This window comes from Phoca vitulina, unplaced genomic scaffold (genome assembly GCF_004348235.1).
Source record: "Phoca vitulina isolate PV1807 unplaced genomic scaffold, GSC_HSeal_1.0 scaffold51, whole genome shotgun sequence".
Taxonomy (NCBI): domain Eukaryota; kingdom Metazoa; phylum Chordata; class Mammalia; order Carnivora; family Phocidae; genus Phoca; species Phoca vitulina.
This window is the reverse complement of record NW_022589754.1, coordinates 6,702,612-6,721,500: the sequence shown is the minus strand read 5'-3', so window position 1 is coordinate 6,721,500 and position 18,889 is coordinate 6,702,612. Positions and strand designations below refer to the sequence as shown.

At 36.7% G+C, this 18,889-nt stretch overlaps 1 protein-coding gene across 1 annotated transcript; it reads left to right on the top strand.

The window, feature by feature from the left end:
- Positions 1 to 671: 671 nt before the first annotated feature.
- TBX22 (T-box transcription factor 22) lies at positions 672 to 8,445 on the top strand. Its single transcript, XM_032387822.1, has 8 exons — positions 672 to 846; positions 1,463 to 1,646; positions 2,354 to 2,455; positions 3,834 to 4,008; positions 4,882 to 5,046; positions 5,416 to 5,480; positions 5,865 to 5,950; positions 7,826 to 8,445. The coding sequence occupies exons 1-8, from the start codon at positions 672 to 674 to the stop codon at positions 8,443 to 8,445; spliced, it is 1,572 nt and encodes a 523-aa protein (XP_032243713.1).
- The last annotated feature ends 10,444 nt before the right edge of the window (positions 8,446 to 18,889 follow it).

The following is an 18,889-nucleotide window of genomic DNA, read 5'->3' as shown; positions in this document are numbered from 1 at the left end:
CCCTCTCTCCACCCCCACTCCTACCCCCACCCCCACCCCTACCTCTACCCCTCAGACTCTGAAGTGTCACTCATGATGGTTTTGCTTATTATATATATATGTGTGTGTGTGTGTGTGTGTGTGTGTGTGTGTGTGTGTGTGTGTGTATGTATAACTTGACAGTTTCCAAAACAAACAGTGGACGCTGTGACCAGCCTGGTATTCACTCAGTAGGATGCAACAGTATCTCCTAATCCAAGCGGCCTGAGCAGCTATTGGAGGCAGGTCGGCTCCCTAAAAGGCCTGTGCTTGCCAATCTCTGTGCTCCGCCAGGTCCTGGAATCAGCGATTTGAGGACTGATGGTCTGCACATGTCCACTGGGAGGGAGGAAACCACAAAGGGAAGGGAGACTAGACTCCAGAGGACTTTGGCTAAAGTTTGATCTTCCTCTACTTTCATTCTATTTAAAGAAACAAATCACACACACACACGTGTGTGTGTATATATATACAAATTATACACACATACACTTTTTTTTCGTTGACTATAGATCCAGAATTTTTTTTTTCTAATTTGGGGGTTTTCCTGCCTTCCCTCCCTGCCCTGTCCTCTGCGCCCTCCCTCCCTCTCCCTCCCTAACCCAGCTCAGGTTGAAACTTTGCACTGCACATTCCCTTCACCCCCTCCGGGGATGGCTCTGAGCTCTCGGGCGCTTGCCTTCTCGGTGGAAGCCTTGGTGGGGAGATCCGGGAAAAGAAAATTGCAAGACTTGAGAGAGGAGATGCAGCCTGAGTTGCTGGAAAAAGAGGGCGGAGAGGAGGAGGAGAGAAGGAGCAGAGCTGCAGGGAAGAAGAGCCAGAAGCCCGGTAAGTATTCCTACCGCAGCCCCAAAGCCTTGAGCCTGCTACCCGAGCATGCTGATCTGCAAGTCTCAGCTCCACTCCCGAAGCTGAGAGAGGACTGCTAGCCCTACACTAGGACGGTTTGGTCCAGCTGGGTGGCCACGTTTGGGGCCGCGGGGACACCTCGGTCACTTGGCTATAGGGGAAGCGTCAGAGCCTCCAAGTTCAGTCCGTATTGCTGTGTGGTTCATTTGCGGTGAAGGGGAACTTCCCTATATGTTTGTGGAGAAGTTAGACTCTTCAACCTCCCCAAGCCCTGAGAGCCAGACGGTAGCTGTTTCTCCTCCGGGTAGGAAGCGAGCAGGCACTTAGATTCTGAGGGGATTCAGCCTCAGGGTCCAAAAGTCCGGAGAGAGTAAGGATGGGCAAATTTGAAGAAGGACGGTACCTTTCCCAGGACGCGACCTGGGCCCCTTTCTCCCCATCGGGGGGCCACAGTGGGTGTTGTGAGGAACTTGAGTATCTACCTCCAAATTTCCCAGGGAAGAGACCAGGCCAGTCTGTTCCAAGACAGGCATCACCACGAAGGGGATGCAGGAACTGAGAACCTCTCTCAAATTCTTGGCGTCTCTGTGTCCAGCAGAAAAGCGACCCAAGACTGAGCCCTCAGCAACTGCTTTCTCAGGCTGTAGCGGCAGTGACAGTGACAACAGCTGCAAAAATCTGGAAGAGAAAGATGCTATCCAGGTGGAGCTTCAAGGATCTGAACTGTGGAAGAGATTCCATGACATTGGGACTGAGATGATCATTACCAAGGCTGGCAGGTTTGGTTCTGCCCAAGCTGTTCAAGGGATGCACACAGTAGGAGCCCATAAAATGTGGTGCCTCCAGTTTTATGCTCTGTATCTGTCCTTACCCCTGCCCCCCACAGGCATTGGAAAGTTACTGCCTCTCAATAAATCGCACTATTAGTGGCTCAGCTTTTCTTTCCTGTAGGCAGTGACTTCAAGAAATTCTCCTTAAAGCCTCACAGTTATCAGTGGACGATATGCCATCTAGCAGGTCCCCAGCCTACCATCCCAAGCTAGCCTGGGGCAATTTGAGGTGGGCTTTTCTGCTTTCACCTTTTCAGCATCACAACAGCTAGGTAATTTTTTTTTTTTTTTGCATGAATCTTCCTAATTTTAGTCTTTCCCAAATCTGCCTCACAGAAAGTACCACTGAAAACTCAGGGGTCAGGCACAGTTTTTTCTCTACTTTCTCTTATATAGTTTTTTATTAATGGTGGTGGTGGGGAGTAGGGTGGAAAAAGCTTTGTGGTAAGAATATTCTGCTCCACTCAGCAATCCTGAACTTGTTCAATCAAGCGTACAACCAACAATCTTTCTTCATGTAGCAAATATCATTCCTTGAATCTGTCCTAGAATGGGGCAGGTACAGTGAATTTCTTCACTTTTCATTTGTCCCCCACCCCATCCCACTCCAAATATCTCCAAAAGCACTAGGTCAGTGGCTATTTTCTTTCCCACAGGCGGATGTTCCCCTCTGTTCGAGTCAAAGTGAAAGGGCTGGACCCAGGGAAGCAGTACTATGTGGCCATCGACGTGGTGCCAGTAGATTCCAAACGTTATAGGTAACCAGGCCCAAAGGAGGGTACTGCAGGCCAACTCTGGGAATGGGGATTCAGATTTATGGAACCTGAGAATGCTATATTGAAAGCTCTACCATAGGGGGTGGTATTGCTCTCCTATGGACTTTGGGAGTTGAATATTCTCACTCAAATGGAAGTTCAGACTGAGAAGAGCAGTCTTGCTTCTCTTTCTTCTCACTCCTGGAGCAGGTGCCAGTTGGTGTTTCAGTGTACTCCAAACCCTTTGCTTACCCATTGCTCCGGCCTTGGCTGTGCCAACTACAGAGGATATGGACTCAGGCAGCTTGGAAGGAAGTTGTTTGAAGGGATTTAGGGAGAAATGACTGTGCTTCTGGGGCTGTACTGGGCTCTGGGCTGTACTACTTTGGCCTCAGGGTCCTGGAGTGATGTCTTGATTTACCATCTAATGCTAATTTAGCAGTTATCGCATTTAGGTCTATCATTTCTTCCTTCTTTAGCTTCTTTCCTGAAGCGGCGGCCAGGTCCTAGAAATTACAAATAACTTTTCATTTTGAAACAGGCTCCTTACTTAAAGCAGGCTAATAGTGGTCGAATTGATCTAAAGTCAAAAGGTCTTACAGTGCTAGCATCCCAGATGCACGGCTATGCCAGCACTTTGGCTTAGAGGCTATGGGGGTTGTGCAGGAGCTGCCCTTACTCGTGCTGTGAGTGTTCCACTGAACTGGATGTCTAGCCTTTCTAAGAGAGAGCCCGCATCATGCCCAGTGCTGGATTTGAGGGGCAAAGTGAAAGCGCAGCTCAAGAGCCTACTGGAGCTGCAGCTTGTAAATAGAACAAGTTGTTTGCTTCTTGTGTTTGAGCTGGCTTGGGAATGCAGTGCACAGTTAAGTGGTTGAGATTAGAAACAGGGTAAAAATCAGCCCCAAGGCCTCATGGGCTAGATTTTCAGACGGTATTCTGATGTGAAGCCTTGTTGGTGAAAGGGTTTTGAAGGTCACTGGTGGAGGTGGGTTGGACAGACACCCTCCTCACCCTTTTGCTTTCTCTCTGATTCTGATGCTTCTGGCTAGAGACAAGGATTTTTAGTCTGTCTCTGCACAGCAAAGTGGATTAGATCAATTTCTGTTGCTGTTTCTGTGAGGAAATACAAACCAGACTCAAATCCCATGATGTTATACTCGCCCTGGAACTTCATTGCATTTTAATAACATATGTTTGTATACAGTTTGCTTTTTGTCCCTGAACTCCCTTTGGAAATAAAGTTGGATCTTCTACTAGTTGCCTTTGGGATTAGCAGGCAAACCTTGGCAAATGCCATTAGAACTGGATCTGGCAGCCTTTCTCCCACACACCTGGCTTTGGCCCATTTCACCTAAAGCCACACTCTGTGCTTTTTTAGGTATGTGTACCACAGCTCACAGTGGATGGTAGCTGGGAATACAGACCACTCATGCATCACTCCCAGGTTCTATGTTCACCCAGACTCGCCCTGCTCTGGAGAGACCTGGATGCGACAGATCATCAGCTTTGATCGCTTGAAACTCACCAACAATGAGATGGATGACAAAGGCCAAGTAAGTATTTGAAATCCTTTGGACTGAGGAGGGAATGGAGGTGCCAAGGCATCATCAGCTTACATGTCACCCTAGAGAGGTGTGGGATGCTTCTCCCAGATGGTCGTTAGGAACTCTTCAAATTCTGGGCTTGTGACCAAAGTAGCTCCTGTGAGTGCTGAGGTTGGGAATGGTGAGTGAAGGGAGTTTGAAGACCAAATGAGATTTGTTTAAGCCATAATGCCTGGTCTGGGAGTGTGGAAGGGAATGCACTTTGTGGAGCTCTCTTTTGCTTCTCAGCCTCCAGGGCAATCACTGTGGGCTCTGATTACCTTCTCTTAGATGAGCACCTTCTGTCTGACATGGTATGACAGAAATCTCCTCCACAACTCACCTTTATGAAAGAGGTTATTTTCAGGTTACCTGGATCTTGAGTCTTCTTCCCATATGCATCCCGCTCCTGCCATGCCTGGCCTGGCCCTGTGCCAGCCACAAAAAAAGAGAAGGAGGCCCCCGGGATTAGGAGGTGGGGTATGTCAGGTGGCTGCCCTTCATTTACCATAAGCCCAGGGAACTTATAGCAGGCAGTCAGATCCTAGTTATACTTGGGGACATCACATGGTCACCCACACTTGGAAATAGGAAAGGGCTTCATCTGGAAATGGAATCATCGCTGCCTAATGCTGCTGCGATGCTCCTATCTGGAAACCTCTTAGCCCTGAGCATGTCTGTCCAGAACAAAATGTCACAGAAAAGTCCTTGTGTGTGTAACTAAGCCTTTCTGGTTTAGCCTCACTTTTGCATGTGGGCATGATGGGGGTGCCAATGAGATGAAACCAGTGTTGCAGACGGGAAGCCACTTTCTAGGCAAACATTTGATGATTTCTCCTCCAGATCATTCTGCAGTCCATGCATAAGTACAAGCCCCGTGTGCATGTGATGGAACAGGACAGCAAGGTTGACCTGTTCAGGATTCAGTCCCTGCCCACTGAAGGAGTTAAAACGTTCTTCTTTAAAGAAACTGAGTTCACCACAGTTACAGCTTACCAAAACCAGCAGGTAAGGACAACTTGGTCCCAGGAAAGCAGGGCTGGCCCCAGAGGGACTTTCTGGATAGAGGCAAGCTGCACTATATGGATTGAATTTTCCACAATTAAAAAAAATAACATAGTCGTATTGCACTGTCATCAAGGCAAGTTTGATTATGAATTGTGTGGATCTTGTATTAGAAAGGAGAGCAGAACAAAGTGCCAGGTGAGAAAGGAGGTAACCATTCCAAATTCAACTTAACAATATGCTTATATTAGTTGAATGTGCCACATTACACATTGAAGTGTTTTGTGATTGTTGTAACCATTAAAAGCAAGGATGACAATGTTATTACTGAGGACACTGGCTTTATCTTTTTCTTTTTTTTTGAATCCATAGATTACCAAACTGAAAATAGACAGGAATCCTTTTGCGAAAGGATTTAGAGATCCCGGAAGAAACAGGTAAGCAACATTACAATCGTATCTAATATTTATATAGCCTTTTTCATAAGTATTACAGATAAGGAAACTGTGGCTCAGAGACTCAGAGGCCTTAAGTTTTCAAACTAGTAGGTAGTAGGAAAGGAATCTAGTGTTTTGTCTGTAAAATCTTGCCTCCTCCTTTTCCCTCTCAACCCACCTTTAAGATATTGCTTATTCTAGATCCCTGAGGCTTTTATTCAGGGAATAATTACTGTGATTTTTATTCAGCAGTATAGCTATAAAAGAAAAATATTTCAGGTATTGACCCCTAAAAACTATAATGAAATAACTTAAAAGTTTACATAAATCATTATTTTCAGGAATTGAACTCTGGACTTGCTTAAAGTTGAATCTATTTTTCAGGGGTGTATTGGATGGGCTTTTAGAGATCTACCCGTGGAGGCCTTCTCTCACTCTGGATTTTAAAACTTTTGGTGCAGACACACAAAGTAAGAAAAGTTTTATTAATGTTTACTTTTAAATGTTAATGAAATAACAACAGTCAGAACCTCTGTAGCAAATACTACACAAGGGATAAGTTCATGCCAGAAAATGTGTGTTTACACGAAAGTGAGTTTATATTTATCTTGATGAGGAAGTAAGAGGCAAAAAGAGGGGGGAACTGGCTTGAAGGAAAAGAACAGAGCCATGGCAATGGTGGATTTATTGACTTTAGGCTTCTTAAGTTATCATGTATCCCGAGATCTCCAGATCTCACCTGGATTCTTCAGCATCTCACTAGCTCACATTCTTTAGAATCTGCCTGTGGTACATTTGTGGCCTTATTTGCAAATATATTGGATATTGAAATAAATATGTTTCTCATAAACTTTCAGCACATGTTAAAATGATATCCATTAAATTTTACCATCACTTAGTTCTAATTTTCCTTTTACTGTAAGTAGGGAAAATAAATGTTGAAAACAACACTAAGTCATCACAATTAGTTTAATTGCCACAAGCATTAAAAATATTTGCAAGAAATTTGTTCTCATGTAGTGCGTTACATGATTAAATAATAATAATAATTAGACAATGCAAACTTTCTGGTGGAAAAAGGTATATCTTCATGTCTCTGGTGTTTAATAATAAATAAAAGAGTATTTGCAAACAACATAGAATTATTTTACCACTTTTGTCTTTATTCCATTAAAGTTGTTTGTCTTTGAACATTAATGCAAGTTTATAATAGTGGAGAAAATCATCAACATTATAGTTATGTTGAATTTTACATGATACCATAACATTGAAAACAGATCGAGTTTAATCATTTGGTAAAATATTTCACTGGATTGATTGTATTAATTTGGTCTACAAAGTTGCATAGAAAAATGTGAGCACTTTAATAACATCTAGGCAGCAAGCTTTTAAAATATCCAAGTCAACATGAAGTGCACTAAAAAAAAAAGAAACAAACTAAAGATGATTGTTAATTAATAATTTAGAATACACAGTTTTCTTAATTATTTGAATGTCCAGATTGCTCTCAAATTGCAAAGAAAATGGGTACCATTTTTTAAATAATTTTAGAATGCTTAATTATAAAAGATATTTGCCACCTTGTTAATAAAGAATTAGGCTACACCTACACAAAATAGTTAAGAAAAACAACAGCAACACAAAGAAAAAAGGAAACCCACAAAAAAACTTGATCAAGTTTAGTCAATAACCAAATTTTTAAAATTCAAACACGAAAATAAGATGGAAAGTCTAGATTATCCTGGACCTTATAATTAATTATCCTTAACTTTAGTAGATGCTTGGCAAACATAAAAATCACCTGACAACATTATGATGAACTTTTCATCTTTATTTTGATATTTTTAAACTAAAAATTGTCTTTAACAAATGCACTTAAATATCATTTTAGTTTATAAAGATTATTTTCATGTGTTCCAATATTTTTATCAGACTGAAGCTTTCTATAGGATCTCAACCAATTTGTTCAATTTAATCAAATACTCATTTTTGTAAATTTTTTAAAGTTTAAAAACTATTTTTTAACTTGTAAGATATAATTGGCTCTAGGTACTATTTATTTGGGCATCTTTTGTAATTCATTGGATAAATGTCCAAGTGCCTAGCACAGTTCTTGTGCATGGTGAATGCTTAATACATGATACATAATGGTAGTGTTAAAAGTAATAGTGGTAGTAGTAAAGGTATTCTTTTCAACTTTGGTCAGAGGAATGAACATACTCTTTCCCAAAGAAGTTAAAAGAACTGTGAACTCCCAGAAAAGAATGAAGCATGTTTATGGTCATTAGTACTCATTCATTAGGAACATCAATTTCATTGTTCATTGACTGGATTGTCATTCACAGGTGGAAGCAGTGGCTCATCTCCAGTGACCTCTAGTGGAGGGGCTCCCTCTCCTTTGAACTCCTTGCTTTTTCCACCCTGCTCTCTGCCTACATTTCACTTACCTACAAGCTCCCTTGGAACGCCCTGTCCAGAGGTGTATCTGCACAATATCAACCTGCCCCTTTGCTACAAGATTTGCCCAACTAATTTTTGGCGACAGCAGCCTCTTGTCTTGCCTTCTCCTGAAAGACTAGCAAGCAGCAACAGTTCTCAGTGTTTAGCCCCACTCATGATGGAAGTTTCCATGTTATCTTCTCTGGGGATCACCAATTCAAAAAATCGTTCATTTGAAGACTTAAGTGAGCAGTGTCTACAGGCACCTAATTCTTCCAATCAAATGTTGTATGGACTACAGCCACCTGGAAGTATTTTATCACCAAATCCCATTGCCCAGGAAGCAATTGGTTGTTCTTTCCATCCTTCCTATGGTTTTTATAGGTATAACTTCTCAGTGCCATCTAGACTGGTAAATGTTGCCAACCATCTCAAAGTCAAAGTGAATGACAATAGCCAAGTTTCTTTTAGAGAAGGCAAATGCACTCATGCTCATTGGTATCCAACAATCAATCATTACCTTTAATGGAATAATCACATTCCTAAAACAATTACACATAAGCATGTATTTTCTTTATTTGTAGCCAAAGAAAGGTTAAGAGCTGTTTGGTTTTAAAAGCTTTATTATTAGAGGTATTTCTCTGTTACGCATTTAAAGTGCCTTATTAGATGTTCATAAGAAGTTGTTATAGGTCAAATATGACCTGTAACAATCTCTGATTACAATGGCCTTGGGCCTCAAAATAAGATAGTCAATAAATATTATTTGATGAGATAGAAAATTGACTTCAGATGAAACCTTTAATTATAGCGAAGTCAGTTTACCATGTCAACTGCCTCTTACATATTGACAATGACCAAAAGAAGTTGGATTTAATTCCTGTGAAAGCAATGAAACAATTTTAGTTTTATCCATGAATATTATATTCATTGTAATTTTCTAGTAATTGTAGAAAAAATCATTGTTCATTTGTCTTATACTTTACTGTTGAAGAAGCTACTAATCTCAATTTTAAGGTACAAATAAGGACACAAATTTTCAAATATTAATTGTTGCAGCCTAAAGATCATTTAATCCTGAAGGAAAACAAAGATTAAATGAAAAACAAAATATTCTAAATAAATTTGATCTTTCATTTCCTTTTATTTTTGGATCATTCCCAGGTGAAGCTTATTTACTTATTCCTTTAACAAACCTGGTGTTTTGTACAGTTTTCAAAAACAAATTATTGTAGTTCTCCTAAAAGAGTAATAAATTATTATTTTAAGGGAGATAATATTTTGGGTCCATAAATATGAAAATATCATTACATTTGTACTGTTTAATTTCGCTCCTGTGAGTCAGTCATGGTAAATTGGACTAGACAAAAAGTAGCATAAATGAGATTTTATTTTAGTTTATGAAGTTGAAATGTTTCCTTTCACCTGGTCCTAAATTTTCTGAAAAAAAAATGTTAAGTATAACTTACGTATAACTTGTATATCTTTAAAATAAATCAAATTTAAATTTTTATGCCACTAGCTCTACAATTTATTAAGCCAAGGTGCTTCACATCACAATGATATGGCTTGACTTTTCTCAAACTAACCAAACTTCTAAACTGCCTTTTCTGTTTCCAACACATATTAGCAAGAGCATATTATTATTTAATTTTTCTCAAAATGGTTATTCCCTCTTAAGTGTACCTTATAAATGTGCTATTCCTATATATGCATTAAGATTATATTCCTCTTCACTTCTGGGAATAGGGACAGAACAGCACATGGTTACATTTAAACTGAATATTCTAGTCAACATGAAATATTATTTGTAGCCCAAATTAATTAGATACTTGTTATAAAAGTCTTTGAGGCAGGAAATCTGTACTACCCAGGGTTTATCTGTACTAAACCTGGGTTTATCAAATTGGGGATTAAAGCAGCAAGTATACTTTATTTCTGTCTACTCCAAAACAGGTTACTGTTAAAATAAACTACAATTTTTTAAAGCAGAAACTCCCGTATCAAAGTATAATGAAACTTAGCCTGATGGCTTATATGGCAGATACTTGGTAATTAATAACAAAGTATTTAACTGAAAAATCCAGAAAATCTCCAGGTTACTTTTTAATAATTATTTAAGAGAAGGCACTAATTTTGTATCCATTCAAGTATATGTAGCCCATGATTTATATTTCATATAATTTTGTTATATATTAGCCATTTAAAATTGATAATACAGAAATATATTGGCAAAGATGATTAATATAAAAAGGTAAAAGTTTAAATGTTAGAATCTAAACATCTATTTTAAGCTGTTTTTGTATAATGCTTATAAATTGTCATTTCATACTTTCAATTGAATAAGTAACCAAGGGAAAGGCTTCATTGAAAATTAGACTTGGAAGAGACCTCAAGAAGTTCAGTAAGCAGTTCCCTGCTTTCTCAACAAGTTCCTTATCTGCAGGAAGCTGCTAACAACTTTAATTGATGCATAATTAATATTTAGTGTCCTTAGTATTTTATGCTGAATAAATTCTTACTCCTTAATAAGATAGTGTGAAACTTGAGTAACTTGGTAAATTGAGGCTATGGTTATGGAATAAAAACCAAAATCTATGGAATTCTATTAATTTCAACTGAATCAACTAAATATTAGTCTTGATTTAAAAACCTACAAAAATCAAAAGCCACTCTTGGTTAGACAAGGTGTGAAATAGTTAGCAAATGAAAGTAGCCAAATGATACTTAATAGATACCCAAGTCTAATAACCTAAACTGCTATTTCCATTTGGTTTTTTTAATTTTATTATGTTATGTTAATCACCATACATTACATCATTAGTTTTTTTTTTTTTTAAAGATTTTATTTATTTATTTGACAGGGAGAGACAGCCAGAGAGAGAACACAAGCAGGGTAGTGGGAGAGAGAGAAGCAGGCTTCCCGCCAAGCAGGGAGCCCGATGCGGGGCTCGATCCCAGGACCCTGGAATCATGACCTGAGCCGAAGGCAGACGCTTAACGACTGAGCCACCCAGGCGCCCCTACATCATTAGTTTTTGATGTAGTGTTCCATGATTCATTGTTTGCGTTTAACACCCAGTGCCCCATTCAGTACCTGCCCCCTTTAATACCCATCACCAGGCTAACCCATCCCCCACCCCCCTTCCCTCTAGAACCCTGTTCGTTTCTCAGAGTCCATAGTCTCTCATGGTTCGACTCCCCCTCTGATTTCCCCCCTTTATTTTTCCATTTGGTTTTATCATGCATATATATCTATCCCTTCCCCCTTTTAAAATAAAACATCTTAGGGGCCCCTGGGTGGCTCAGTCATTAAGTGTCTGCCTTTGGTTCAGGTCATGATCCCAGAGTCCTAGGATCCAGCCCCGCATCAGGCTCCCTGCTCAGCAGGAAGCCTGCTTCTCCCTTTCCCACTCCCCCTGCTTGTGTTCCCTCTCTTGCTGTCTCTTTCTGTCAAATAAATAAATAAAATCTTAAAAAAAAATTAAAAAAAGAAAAATAAAAAAAAAACATCTTAATTTAGCTGACTTGATGTATAAAATCTGATTCTTAACTTGACCTGGCAATATGACATACCCCAAGTAAATCTAGAGAAAATAAACTTTTCATCAACTTTTTAAAATCTTTATATTGAATCAGTAAATAAGTAAATGTTGCTTTATCTTTGCACAACTCTCAGTCAAGCCTAGACCTGTAGTCAGATTCCTTTGTCAAGAAGGTTCTATTTTGTGGAATAGTCACTCTGAAATCAAGGACTTTCTTTTTCTTTCTTTCTTTCTTTCTTTCTTTCTTTCTTTCTTTCTTTCTTTCTTTCTTTTCTTTCTTTCTTTCTTTCTTTCTTTCTTTCTTTCTTTCTTTCTTTCTTTCTTTCTTTCTTTCTTTCTTTTTCTTTCTTCTTTTCTTCCGGACTTTATTTCAAGTTTGAGCCTAGTTGCAGAACATATGTCTAAGTGGATAAATTCTCTATTAATTACATTTTAAAAACCAATATATAACTTTAGGTAACATAGCTTAGAACATCAAAACTATTATTTCTTTTCATTAAATAGAGGAGATAAACCCACTGGACATTACATTTTGAGGTCCAACATATAACTTTAGATTATATTAGAGTCTTCAAACATTAATATCGTTGTTCCTATTCACTGTACTACAAAAAATGGAGAGTTATATTTTCCCCAAGCTATGAAGGTAAATATTTATGATATTTCACTGCTATTAGGCATGGGTTCTTCATGTGGTCTGGAAATGGGCATGACTTTATCTTTATGAGATTGAAGGGTATCTATGTCATAAAAAGAAATGCACAATTGGGAAAAAAAAGAAATGCACAAGCAGAATTAGCAAGTTATAGTCAGTGAATCAGTCTTTGAATGATCAGAGTTCTATGTGCTGATAACTTCACAAGGTGCCAATGATGAATAAAAATAAGCATGTGTATTGGACATTATGGAAATTTTCCCTTTCAGTTTCCTAATCCTTAATCTTGGGAAAAATTATGGTGTACATAAGGCAGACAACGTGTATCTTTTAAGTGTTATTAGTGTAATTTAGCTAAGTCAGACATCATTGAAATAAACTTTTTGTATAAATACTTAAAATATGTTTTACAAAAATCTACAAACATGCTGATGACAAATTTAGATGTTTTCAGACAATAGAGTTATATGTCCAAGTAAATAGTAGGGTTATATATAGTTATCTCCTTACTAAATCTCAATAAGAAATCTTTTCCTTATCTGAATATTCAATATAATAAATTACAGATGTCACATTGTAATTTATCAAATCAGTGGAGTTTTAGTTTAGTTTTGTTTTAAATAATTTATACTGTTTCTTCTTTCTCCTCAAAAAGAGATGCCAGAAAGAACACCTACTCATTGCATACTTATACTATTAATTATATATACTTATGTGGAAAGACAGATTTAAATATGCTTAGATACATCTAATTGCATGTACTGTCTTGTGAATTGAATTGACAGGGTGGGAGTACAATGTTTTTACTGTAATTTAGAGATATGTTGCCCTTGTGCTGAAAAATCTTCAATTAGCCAAAATAACAATAATATTCTGATATACAGCAACAGTTTGCCAGTTAATTTCACTGGAATTTAACATGTTTATTGGATCAGTTTAAAACAAACCAAATGCATAGCTTAGGCATGGGTGGCAATTGCTTTGATATAAGTGCCTTCGTATACATTTAACTTTCTTAGGTTTGGTTTGCAATTAAATGATAGTTTGTATTAAAACTGTGCAAATAAACATGGTTTAGACTACAACATAAAACAGAATAAATAGATATATAGAACATTGGAAACATATCAGTATTAAAACTATTTACATGTGTAGTGCTGGCCAACTTTTAACATGCTGTTTCAATAAAATATTGAGAGGAAAAAGATTAGTATTGTTTCTTGTCAAAGCTTCAAATGTTCATGTTTACAAATTTGTACTTCACATCAGTATGTAAACACACATTATACTGAGCAGATGTACAGAACATAGTTATAGGAGATTTCTACTTTGTTGAAATGTATACATGTATACTAGATTTATTTTTAAGTACCTAAAAGAGTTTAAAAAATTAAAATTAAATATAATAGAAAAGCTTGAAATCATAGTACAAGTTGTATCATTAAACTCTTTTATCAAATTATATATTTGTTGTTGTTAAACATGACAGAATTTTGATTTTGGACTTAGATCACATACTTTGTACATGACAAAGTATAATGTAGTATTTTAGCTATAGAAAATGGTATAAATAGGGGCGCCTGGGTGGCTCAGTTGGTTAAGCAACTGCCTTCGGCTCAGGTCATGATCCTGGAGTCCCGGAATCGAGTCCCGCATCGGACTCCCTGCTCAGCGGGGAGTCTGCTTCTCCCTCTGATCCTCCCCCTCTCATGCTCTCTGTCTCCCATTCTCTCTCTCAGATAAATAAATAAAAAATTAAAAAAAAAAAGAAAATGGTATAAATAATTCAAAATTTTACTAGAACAAGAAGGGAATAAAATCATGCTTTCATACTGGATAAAAATTAATGTCTTCAAACTAAATATTTTTTGTTTGAAAATTCAGTCTATATTCTATTTTTATGGTCATTTTTTGGGGAAAATGTTGATGTTTTAGTATTTTACCTTCCTTTAAATATTGCCTGAAATTCAGTTTTTATATTTCTTTTGTGACGTGACTATTTTGGGGTCTCTTACCAATTATTCTAATGCCTAATCATACTGTGTTTTTTATTTTATTAAATTTTTTAAATTTTAGGTAAAATTGTCCCATAGAAATACCAACAAATAAAAATTTAAAGGAAGCATAATTTCTTTTTTTTTTAAAGATTTATTTATTTGACAGAGAGAGACACAGCGAGAGAGGGAACACAAGCAGGGGGAGTGGGAGAGGGAGAAGCAGGCTTCCCACGGAGCAGGGAGCCCGATGCGGGACTCGATCCCAGGACCCTGGGATCATGACCTGAGCCGAAGGCAGACGCTTAACCGAATGAGCCACCCAGGCGCCCAAGGAAGCATAATTTCTTAGTAAAACCCAAGTTGAAGTAACAAAGTTACTCACTACTGAACTTCCATAGATATTGTATTTGGCTCAAAGGGAACTCATGCACAGGCCAAATACTTAGCTACATGAATAGCTATTTTGTAAAACTCAGGTTGGATTCTCTTCAAACCATGATGCCAGGCAGAAGAAAGACCTATTTGGCAAAGATACTATCACTTTGAAACCTGTCACCATGATTCTTTTCTATAGTTGTAACATTCATGAGGTGGGGGTGAAGATGGAGTGTCACATTTCAAAAAGGCTCTGTGGATCCTAGCACCACACATAGGGGATCAAGATAAACTAATCCAATTTTTACCCTCAATTTTTATAGTTAAATTCAACAGTCCCTTAGGTGTGCTGAATCAGGGCACTTGCCTTGAACCACTGGCTAGTCAAGATACAGAGCCTTCCAGTGGGTAGAAGGGGTGAAGACCCTAGCTACTATTCACAGAAGAGTGAAACTTCACACACACATATTATGCTATATTTTAGTTGAGTTGTTCATATGCATGTCTCTCCTTCTGGATTCTGAGTGAGGGGAATAATAGTATTTTTAATAACATTTGTTTTCCAACTTTTAAAAATTTATAATTACATTATCAAAAATTAAAAAACACAAAAAGCAAATGACACAAAAAGATCCATAATCACAAGCAGTGTATAGTTTGAATTCTAGTCATTGTGTATGTCTACACACACTGAACATACATTTTTTAAAGTGTTTGAGGTCTTTGATGCTTTTTGATACAACATGGATATTTACCAGTTCAAGGTCCCAAAACTATGAGTAAGTTTGATAACCAAGAAAATACTAACCTGGAAACGTCTGGGTGGCTCAGTGGGTTAAGCATCTGTCTTCGGCTCAGGTCGTGATCCCAGAGCCCCACATCCAGCCCCACATCGGGCTCTCTGCTCAATGAGCAGCCTGCTTCTCCCTTTCCTTGTGCTACTCTCCCTGCTTGTGATGTCTTGTGCACTCTCTCTCTCAAATAAATAAATAAAATCTTAAAAAAAAGAATATACTAAACCAAATTAACAGGATAAAATGTAATCCTGTTTTCACAGACCAGTTTTTCTTAAAAGACAAAAATGGCAACGGTCCTCTGGATAAAGATGTTGGGATTAAAATATTGAATTCCCTTAATGCTAACTTAAAAATTAGAACTAAAACAATAGTGTACAATAAGCATAATGCTTCTAAAATAAGTCATTATTGGATATATACTATCAAAATATTAGTGAGAAGGGAGTATATTTCCATTGAGTTGTATTCTGTGGTATGGATGTACCACAGTTTAACCATTGACCGGTGGATAGACATATGAATAGCTACCAGTTTGGGGCTATGATAAATAAAGCTGCTATGGTCATTTATGTAGAGGTTTTTGTGTGAAGGTTAAGTTTTCATTTCTCTGATTAAATGCTGAAAGGGTGCAATTGTTGTGTTGTATAGTAGTTGTGTGTTTAGTTTTTAGGAAACTGCCAAATAGTACTGCAGAGGTACATTTTAAATTTCCAGCAACAATGTATTAGTTATCCAGTTTATCCTCTACCTGGCCAGAATTTGTGGTTACTTTTGTTGTTTTTGTTGCTGCTGCCACTGCTGTTATTCCAATAAGCTTCTACTGGTAACTTATTGTGATTTTAATTTGTGAAGAATGCTGTTATTCTTTAAATATTTGATGGGTATCACCAGTGAAACCAATTGGACCTGGGCTTCTCTTTTTGGATCATTTTTTGATTACTACTGTAACCTATTTATTTGTTATAGTTCCATTCAGATTTTCTACTCCTCGTCATTGAGTTTTGGTAGTTTGCTCTTTCTAGGAATTTATCTGTTTCATCTAGATTTTCTAATTTGTTGGTATAAAATTGTTTATAATACTCTTTCATGATGCTTTTTTATTTTTGTAATGTTAGTAGTGATTATCCCTGCTTTTATTTCAGATTTTAAAAATGTATTCCTTCTCTCTTTTTTCTTGGTCAACCTAGTTAAAGGTTGGTCAATTTTGTTACTCTTTTCCAAAAGCATCTTTGGTTCATTGACTTTTACTATTATTTTCCTGGGCTCCATTTCATTTATTTCTGCTGTAAATTTCAGTATTTTTTTTTTTCCTGCTTGCTTTGGGTTTAATTTACTCTTATTTTTCCAGTTTTTTAAAGGGAAAGGTTAGATTCTTGATTTGAGATCTTTCTTTAATTTTATTTTTTATTTAAATTCAATTAGCCAACATAGTAGTTTCTGATGTAGTGTTCAATGATTCATCAGTTGTGTATAACACCCAGTGCTCATCATATCAGGTGCCCTCCTTAATTTTAAGTCAGACATTTACAGCTATGGATTTTCCTCTAAGTGCTGCTTTAGATGCATACATTTTAATACATTGTACTTTAGTTTTCATTCATTTAAAAATATTTTCAAATTTCTATTGTGATTTTTTTCACCCATTGAATTTTTGTTTGTTTTTGTTTTCAGTAATGTGTTATTTAATTTCTACATAATGTGTTTTCCCCAAATTTTCTTCTGTTATGGATGTCTAATTGCATTCCATGGTATGATTAGAATTCTTTTAAATATATTGAGACTTTTTAAAATGACCTAGTATATGGTCTATCTTGGAGCATGTTCCATGTGCACTTGAGAAAATATGTGAAAATGTGTATTAGGCTATTGTTGAGTGTTCTATAGAGGTCTGTTAGGTCTAGTTGATTTATATTTTTAGTGTTCTCCATTTCCTTGTTAATCTTCTACTTAATTGTTGTATCCATTACTGAAAACAAGGCATTGAAGTCTTGGACTTTATTGTTAAATTGTCTATTTCTCCCTTCGATTCTATCAGTTTTGGCTTCCTGTATTTTGGGACAGTTTTGTTATGTGCATTTATGTTTATTATCGTTATATCTTTTTATGGAATGAGTATTGTCATACAATGGCCTTCTTTGTCTCTAGTAACAATATTTGTCTCAAAGTATATTTTGTCTGATACTAGTGTACCCACTCCAAGTCTCTTTTAGTCACTGTTTGCATGGTATATCTTTTTTCCATCTTTTTCCTTTAATCTATTTATGATTTTGAATCAAAAGTATGTCTCTCTTGGACAGCATATTGATCATGTTTTTAGTTCATTTTTCAACTTCTGCCTTTTATTTGAAGTGCTTACTCATTTAAATTAAATTTAATTATTGATAAGATATAATCTACATCTATCATTTTGCTTTTTGTTTTATGTCTGACTTCTTTTTTGTTCTATATTATTCCACTAATGCCTCTTTTGTGTTAAATAGATATTTTCTAGTGTCCCATTTTCACCCCCTTGTTGTTTCTTTTATTATGTATTTAATTTTTTTCCCTCAGGGATTACCCTGAGGATTAAATTTAACATTTTATAGCCATTTAACTTGGATTAATACCAATGTAATAGCAATAATATATTTATGTTCCTTTCAATGTCTTCTATGCTATTGCCATACAATTTACATCTGTATGTATTATAAACTGATCTGCATAGTTTTATAATTATTACTTTATAGAAGTGTCTTTACCCTGAGATCAAAACCTAAGCTGAGATCAAGAGTCAGACACTGAACCAACTGAGTCACCCAAGTGTCTCTATAGAAGTGTCTTTTAAATCAGATAGGAAAAAGGTCATAAACAAAAATACATTTATATATATTATATATTTATATATGTAATTACCTCTACCCCAGCTCTCTATTTTTTGTGTGGATTAGAATTATTGTCTGTTGTCCTTTCATTTCAGGTTGAAAGACACTCTTTAGTATTTCTTACAGACCATATCTATTAGTGACAATTTGCCTGTATTTCGCCTTCATTTGTGAAGGATAATTTTGGTGAATATAAAATTATTTGTTAATAATATTTTTCTTTCAGCACATTGAATGTATCATCCTACAGCATTTTATTTTCAATAGTTTCTGGTGACAAGTTCTTTAATGTTGAGGATGCCTTGTAATGTGATGAGTTTCTTTTTTTGCTGCTTTGTCTTTGTCTTGCAAAAGTTTAGCTATGATGTGTCCAGGTGTGGATTCTTTCTGTTGATCTTACTTGGAGTTCACCGGCTTCTTAGATGTATAGATCATTTCTAATTTGAGAAGATTTTGTCTTTTAATTTTTTAAATATTATTTTTGCCCCTTCTCCTTTGGAGACTTTTATTTGCATCTGCTAATACACTTGATAGTGTCCCATTGGTCTCTGAGGGTCTGTTCATTTATTCTTCATTGCTTTTCCTTTCGGCTTCTCAGACCACAAAATCACATTTAACTTGTCTTCAGTTTGCTGATTCTTTTTTTTGCCACTTCCAATCTCCACTTAAGCTTCTGTAGTACTTTATTCATTTTAGTAACTATATTTTTCAACTCCATAAGTTCCTTTTGCTCTTTTTTA